General features: G+C 26.6%; 1 protein-coding gene across 1 annotated transcript; it reads right to left on the reverse strand.

Moving 5' to 3' along the window:
• Positions 1-311: 311 nt before the first annotated feature.
• LOC124943826 (serine carboxypeptidase-like) lies at positions 312-2,359 on the reverse strand. Its single transcript, XM_047484294.1, has 8 exons — positions 2,034-2,359; positions 1,626-1,914; positions 1,409-1,552; positions 1,204-1,354; positions 1,017-1,105; positions 687-945; positions 475-608; positions 312-407 (listed from the first exon to the last, which is right to left on the reverse strand). The coding sequence occupies exons 1-8, from the start codon at positions 2,357-2,359 to the stop codon at positions 312-314; spliced, it is 1,488 nt and encodes a 495-aa protein (XP_047340250.1).
• Positions 2,360-8,961: the final 6,602 nt, after the last annotated feature.

Below are 8,961 nucleotides of genomic sequence, written 5' to 3' on the forward strand. Positions count from 1 at the left end.
ATTTTCTAAGCCAATTTGAAATTATGCTTTGTTATCCTCATATTGTACAAGTAAATCTAATATTTTATTTTTGTCAAATACTTAAACAAACAAATTAGATTAAGCCAAACCTCCATAGACAAAGATAAACAATTAAATATAAACTTTAATCAAACATTTATTTTATTTTATTAAATTGAGAACATTGTAGGAATTTGATACACCCAAAAAATTAAGATTCAAACTTATTATTATGTTTTAAGACTTAATTAAGAGATTCAATATTCATAATTGGACTTGAAGAATTAAGTAATATTTTGCCCGCCTTATTCTCATGACATAAGGGTACCACCTTGTGTCCATCTTTTCAACATCTTTAATGCCGCTTTCGGTTGATCCATAGGAACCATATGCCCCGAGTTATAAACCTGATTGATCACACAAATTATTCAAATATGTAATTAAATATATATCTATATATATTTGATTTCTTGCCTTAAGGAATGTCAGAAGTCCATATTCTTTAAGTTCTCCTTTCTTTGTAAGCTCGACTACATATGATTCAAAGTTTTTATTATTGAATTTTGTTTGACCGGACCAATTCATCTCAGTAACCCACCTATAGATTCCTGGAATAGTTTTATTGTGAGTTAATAATTAGTTGGTCTAACAAGAAATAAAGAAGAAAAGTTTTGATAATTCATTACCAAGCCAATTCACCATTAGATCAAATTCTCCTGCATATATCAATACCTTAATTCCATCTTCAAGAAGCGGAGGAATTTCCACTGCATAATTTCTCATCCAATCATTCTTGAATGCATTAAAAATAGTTACGCTCAGGGATACAAACCGAATATTGCCAACTCCAAGGGATCTTCTAACCGTTGCATTATTTAACATATTTTCCATATACGAGAAATCATAACACATTTCACCCACACGTTCCTTCCGAATGTCGTAATACTGTAAGCACCACCCATATTGTTACACTTACAACAAGAATAAATAAAATGTAACATTTATTCATTCCTTACATTTCTATTAGAACCAGAGTATTTCACTATAAGATTGAACATGGTAGTACAAGAAGAATATGCTTCCCTACAGCTGATTCCTTCTCCTCCTATCCTTGCATCTAAATTTTATTTTTAAAACATGATCATGAAAATTGAAACAATATATATTTATGTATAAATATATTGTAAGAAAGATAAATATTACTGCATCTAGCTATGAGTTGCTCGCATTCTGGTACCATTTTGGCGACATGTCTGAGTTCAGTTTCTGTGATCAGTCTCATATTTGAAGCATAATCTATTAATGACTTGTATTGAATTGCAGGATGTGTCAATCCATTTCCAATAGCAATACCCTGTATAAATAAATTATTAACAAAAAGATGAATGAAATAATTAATAAATATTACCTTAAGGTTAATGTGATCTCCATCTCCGTTATTGTTTCCATTGCGAATCCGAGTGGCTAAGGCAGGGATATAGTGTCCGGCATATGATTTTCCTGTTATGTAGAGATCGTTCCTCAAATATTGAGGATGTTGATGGAAAAATACCTTACATATATGATAATAATAATAAGATTAGTTTGTTTGATTGATTGTTTAGAAGTTAGATAAGAAATTAGACCTGCAAGAAGTCATATAAGTCATTGCTAACACACTCTTGATTGGTACAAATATCAGAGTGATCTGAACTATAGCTGAAACCGGTGCCTATGGGCTGGTCGATATAGATTATGTTCGACACCTGGTCCCATCCAAAGTCATTCCAGAAAAGAGTTTGGTTCATAATCTTGTAAGGACCGTTTTCATAAAACAGACCAATTGAACTGCTGGCTCCAGGTCCTCCATTCAACCATATCACAACTGGGTCATTTCTCATACCCCTTCTCGACTCAAAGAAGTAGTAAAACATCCTGAATCACCCAATCCAAACAAGGGTAAATGCATGATTGAATACATTACAAATATTATAAAACTGGATTTCTACCAATTTGGAGTTCAATTAATGTTGCATTTAAAAAAACTCATGTACCATGCATCTATCGAGTGAGGAAGTCGATAATAGCCAGCGTAATGACCCAAATTCCGAATCGAAGTCCCTGGATCACCAAGGGCTGGGAGGCGGAATTGTTGTTCGACCAATGATGATGACACTGCATCGGGTAATATGCGGGAAGATGGGTCACCGGAGTTGACGAGAGAATTGGGAAACAAGTTTAAACTCTTAATAAGCATCTCCACTTCTGTACTCGTCGAATTAACCTTTGATGTCCGCAGAGAAGATTGTGATGAAAGAATTGAACATGAGAAGAAAAACAGAGGAAAAAGAATTAGACAAGAGAGCCCTCTTTGCGTCATATTGATTTGCATGTAATATTGGTTTGGTTGGACTGGAATTTATAGGAAGATTTGCATGTGTGCAGTGTGATAATAAGATACAATGTTTTTTTTTTCATATAACTCAATTGAATGTTTATTGTAATATTTTTTATGTTCAAATTATTTTTATTTGATTTTATTTTGGAGTTAATTATTTTTATCCTGGTTTTTTATTATTGTGATATTTTAATTATAACTGCATATACACATTTTAAAGATATAAATAGAGTAGTGAAATAATTTAAAACAAGAATTTATAAAAAATAAAATTGAATTATCTTCTTCTCTTTTTTCGGGTATGGCTTTTCTGGGAAAATAAGGACACACTCAATCAAACAATCGGTAAAACGAGTCTATGAAAAATTTCTAAAGAAGTTGAAAAACATTTTTTCTTGGCCTTTCCGATGATTTTTCTAACATTAGAGGGTGTCCTATTTTTTTCTTTTACCACTTAGATTTGAGTTAGTATTGTATTTTATTCGATGCAACATCTATTTAGTCGAATTGAATTTTTTTTCACGGATTTTTTAAATCCGAATAGTTCTTCCAATCTTTGGTGGGTCGTTTGTTGTTCATATCATCCAATTGTGTTGATGATGTTTTTCTCGAGTTCGTTTCTGTCCAACTTTTAACAGCAAAAGAGACGAAGTTATCAGATTTGGAGTAATTTTTCATGCTTTGAATAACGAGTTATTTGATTTGATCTTCAATAGGCCTCTTATATGTATCCTCCCATGATTTGTACGAGTTTTTACTATTTCGGTCATAAATGTATATGGTCAATTATCATTTGGCAAGACAATTTTTGTTGTCGCTTATCAACCCTCGGCAAAAGATAATTTCAATTGTCGCTCAAAATATTTGATAGAGATTTTTCGATGTCGTTTCATTGGTTAATTCGACTAGCTCTATTTCAACCCACGTCGTTTAGGAACTCAAATGAGTTTGTTCTTGGAGTGACCTCGATAAATTGTATTATTGTTTAATCATTTCTATTAGAAATTTTAATTTTGTAAATTGTTATTATATTTTAATATCTATTTTATCAATTATTTGTATTGATTTTGTAGTCATATATTCTATTATTTATTAATTAATTTTCTATACGTAACTCTAGATCTAATTGATTTAATGATAAATAAATTTTATAAAAAAATATTAATTTAAATAAAATGTCATACTTTTAGGTTGTAATCTCAATATAATATACTTTCACCAAAAACTTGAATGTAATCTCTTTCATTGATATACGCAATATGTACTTTATTCTTTCTAGATTTTAAAATAATTTACTAAATAAATAATTAATTATGTATAAAAATATAATAAGATATAAAAATATTTATTTTTATTTCACATGATTTAGAAAATTTGTAAATAAAAATAAACAAATAATTGAATCTATTAAGATTATGTCTTGGATAGGGTTTAAAATTGAGCCGTGCAATTTTTCAAAGCGATTTCATTTCTCTCTCAAATAGGTGATCTTTTTGCTCACAAAGAATCATTAAAAGTGATATGCTTATCCTCGTCAATATATATATTTTTTCATTATAGGATTAATCTTCAATAATAAATTTCTAAGTCAATCAATTAGGCTGTCCCATTGAACCTAGTTCTTGGAACATCTAGTCTGCATAGGTTGGATTTTCCTTCATATTAACTTATAGTAGGCTAATGTCTTAAAAAGAGTTCAAATTAACTCTCTATTCAATAATTTGATTAGTGGATCCACAATGTTATCTTTGACTTACATAGACAAATTTGATAACTTCATTAGAGTGTATATAGTTTAATGACATTTTTTATAAGACGTGTATGTCTAGACTTGTCATTGACTCTAAATTTGTCCAATTTCAAATTACTATCACAATAATTAAAAAAATTTGTTGGTACATTCTTAGATAATCTTTGAACATCTTCTAATAATAATAAAAAGCATAGTCATTTGTAAATGATTAAACATTTTTTTATGAAAATATTGTTTACTTGGCTAACTAGTAGACAAAATATATTTGAACTATTACGTGTTCGTGTAAACAACTACATATTTTCATAGAAATTTTTATTTTTCGACATAGGTCAAAATTATAAATTATAACGTTTAATATATGAATCATAATTTTCTTAGAAGATTTTCATACATTGATTGCTCTTTAAGCATAAACAATTCACTTATAAACGTAAAGTCTTTTATTTAATAATATAAATATATGATTTGATGACAACATGATATTTCATAAATTACAATTCACATTCTTAATGGATTTAATCTTTTTCATCGTAATTTTCAACGATAAAAATATCGTACAAAAGACACGTAATGAAATAATTTTCATTATCTTCATGATATATATAATTATCACATTCACTTTAATCAAAGTATGATAAAATTTTCATATATATCATTATTATAAAATATTTTATAAGTCATACAAAGATTTTATAAACATTCTTTTTCGTCTATTTCATAAAATTATTTTGAAGTCATTGGTTCTTCAAATTTTTATGAAAGTAATGTCAAAGAAATGATACGTTTCTTGATATCAAAATTCACAAATTTTAAATATCGATGTCAGCACCAACTCAGCAAATATAAACAATACATTTTCTTGTTATTTTATTTCTTTTTATAAAATTGCGCAACTTTATCTTTTGTAGAGAACATATTTTTATTATAATAAATTATCTTTTTTTATTTATCATAATATACACAATAATTTTTGTGTTATTATGAATAAAAATATTTACCCCACATTCGTGTTGGTACCTTTTTTAAATCACACATATTTTAATGATTTAAATTATACAAAAGGTCACATGTTCGATTTATCTGAAAACACTTTGAGTTTAAGCGGGGCATGAATGTGAGTGTCATGCTTGTTCTCTTTTAATTCCAAAAAAATACAATTTAAATCGATCATTTTCTAATAAAGAATTTGTCACACAATCTCTTACAAATTTCTTTTGTTATGCTTATCATATAATGAATAAGATAACTATATTACAAATATTTAATTGAATAAAAAATAATTTCTATACAAAAGATTATAATGTTTATTCATATATAAATCATTTTTCACATAATTTTTACATAAGAAATTATAATATTTAATCAATTAAAATATTTATTTATTACAATAATTTTATAAAAAAATTAGAATATTTAATATTAACCATGTCACATTAATATTTCTACAAAAGAAATTAAAATGTTTTAAAATGTTTCAAACTTTTTTGACTGAAGCCACTTAAATATTTATATTGGTTGCACATTTGCATCCTATAATATTATCACATTTTCCATATTATTCTTAAATCAAATAAAAAAATTTCTAATAATTATTTAATTTCAAAAATATATATCCAGTCGGTCTTTATAATGGAATTGAACCATGTATATAAATATATTTTATTAAACCAAAATTAATATATATATTTATATATATTGCTTCTTTAATTTTAGTCACAAACACAATTAACTATCAACTTAATGATTTATTCGTTCATAAGAGATAGGACTAATTTGAAATTTTTTATACTACTCATTCTTTATCTTAATTACCTTAAAAAAAATTACCTCAAATATATCAAATATATGCACGATAAAAACAAATATATATATATATATATATAATAACTTAAAAACATAACCAAATAAATAAATAATATGTCATATATTCAAATATATATATATATATTTATATATATATATAATTTCATATATCAACAAATATCTTTATAAAATACAAAATAATTAATCAGAATATTGACCATTAATCTTTTATCAAATAAAAATAATTATTCATGTCATCTATTATTTGTTTCTTAATTAATTAGATAATCTTTAGCTTTCTATAAAAAAAAAAAAATCTTTGTCAATCAAAAGACACATAATTTTGTAACAAATTTCTTATCTTTTAAAACAAAACTAGATATACAATAGATCTTTATTCATATGTATACAAAATGCTAGATAATCATACTTTTTATTAATGAACATGAATCAACATATTAATAGCTGATATATATTAATAATCCCTTAGAAATATAATCAAATAAAATATAACTACATATAAATATTTCATGTCTTAATCGAATCACTTACATTTCCATGTTTGAACAATAATCGACGTAAAGCGACTATGCATGCTCAAAACAAATCTAGATTGATTGTTCTCACCGAGACAATTCTTGCCAAGACAATTTCGACTAATAGTGTCTTTTTAAATGCATGATTAGAACAAGTTCTAACACAAACACTTTTTTAATCTCTTTATACAAATGACCTTCATACTCTATCATGATTAATTACATAATTTCTATAGAATAATTTAAAATGCTTCAAAATATTATTGACAACATCATTTTGACAAATTAAAATTCTACATAAGAAATCGTTAAGACCCCAATATATTTCATAATTTATACATAAGAAATTATAATGATTTCAACATTCATGATTAATGTCATTTTGAAAAATCAGATTTCTTATAAGAAATCGTTATCAACCTCATGTTTTACAAGAAATTAGAATGATTTTCACATCAATGACTAAAGTCATTTTAAGGAGTCTGATTTCTATATAGAAATTATTACCATATTCATCTCCAACATCAATGACTAGAGTCATTTAAAAGAGTTTGATTTCTACAAGAAATCATTGACCATCTTATTCATCTCATAATTTTTACCCAAGAAATTAGAATGGTTCCAATATGAATGACTAATGTTATTTTATCACGTCACATTTCTACAAAGAAGCCATTGGCTAGATTCAAACAGGGATCTGCCTTCTGCCACGCACCAATACATCTGAACTTTGAAACACTGCGCCGTTTCATTAGTCTATCGTTGTTTATGACCTTTTGTCTTCTTTTAAAAAAACATTTTCTTCATATTTCATTTTCCAACTCAACTCTTTTTCCTGAAACATGAAAGACAAAAATTTCGAGGAAACAATCTACTAAATAACTTAGCACACACGAAACTGTTTGAAGATTGTTAGATATTCTTGTCTTTAAATAAAAAAAAATATATAATAGAATGATGTTATAAATAAATAAAATAAAATAAAATATACAAAGAATGAAATCATCGATTTAGAGGTTGATTTGAGGCATGTGTTAGACACATTTTCCTTATAACAGTTTCATTGTCTCCTGTTTGTGCTAGAGTTTATCCAGATGACTGTCTTCCAAGGTACAAGGAATCTAATATTGATTCTTCATTTGAATCACTACGCATCAAACTTTATCAACGAACTTAAACTATCACCGGGTTTCAATGGAAAATATATATTGAGTGAAAACTCTAAGAACACTCACAAAATAAAAATATATGTTTTGAAATTCTAGAGTGAGAAATGACAAGAGGATGTAGTGATATTTGATGTGTTGTGAAATTATAAAGAAGGGATATTTATATTGTTGAAATAATAAATTGTCATAAAAATAAAACACATTGATTGTCTCTTCATTGCCCTTTGTATTTCCTTTTCATTAGAAAAAACACGTTACATGACTTTTTCTAATTGCTAATAAATTGTTAATAATAATCTCACGAAGGTTACAATGATAATTAACAACATTGAATTAATTTAATTCATTAAATGTTAATTAAACAATTTTTAAAAAAAATTATAATAATTTAATTATTTGGATCAAATTTCACTTTAATTCACGTATGAATTTCATGTTAATTTTGTTTTAATTTTAATTTTACTTGATTTGTCGGATGGATCGAAAATTGTGGTTAATGTGAATATATATGTGAGAGTAATGGATAGTTGAGTTAAGTTCTGAGTTGACCTACTCATAAACTTGAAACGATAAAATAAAAAAAATAAAAATATTATATATAAGTGTGAACTTGTAATCTAACCATGTAAGTACTTGTTAATTAACCATGATTAAATATATATAGAGGTAAGAACTCCTTTTCGATCTCCAATTTATATTTTGCAAGGATGGCAACATCTCGTCCGATTTCATCGCGTGGTGACCGTGAAGATTGGACCACCGAGCTAGTGAAGAAAGATGATTTCGAACTTCTATAAAAGAGATCCGTCATGGATAAAGAAAGGGGAGACCGGTCAATCAATTAACAGACTATCAACAAACTTTCACCGATTGTGAGTATTAGGTTAGAAATCTTTATCTTCTTTCTTCATAAACAGTGAACCCAATTTGAAATTATTATTTCTACTGTTATCCTCATATTATACAAGTAAATCATAATTTTGTTTTTGTCAAATACTTAAATAAACAAATTAGATTTAGCCAAACCTCAATAGAAAAAAAAAATTAAATATAAACTTTAAAGTTGGTCTATACTTTATTTTATTTTATTAAATTGAGAACTCAGAACTCAGTTGATATACCCTCAAAAATAAAGATAGATGCAAACTTATTATGGTGTTTTAAGACTTAATGTAGAGTTTAACTTTCATGATTGGACATGGAGAATTATTCAGCTATTAATAGTTTGCAAATTAATATTTGCAATAGAATAGTAACAAAGAACAATATTCATATAATTATGAATTAATCTAATATCGCTCAAGTAATACTAGGCTCGCC

Source organism: Impatiens glandulifera, chromosome 6 (genome assembly GCF_907164915.1).
Source record: "Impatiens glandulifera chromosome 6, dImpGla2.1, whole genome shotgun sequence".
In the NCBI taxonomy this organism is placed as follows: Eukaryota; Viridiplantae; Streptophyta; class Magnoliopsida; order Ericales; family Balsaminaceae; genus Impatiens; species Impatiens glandulifera.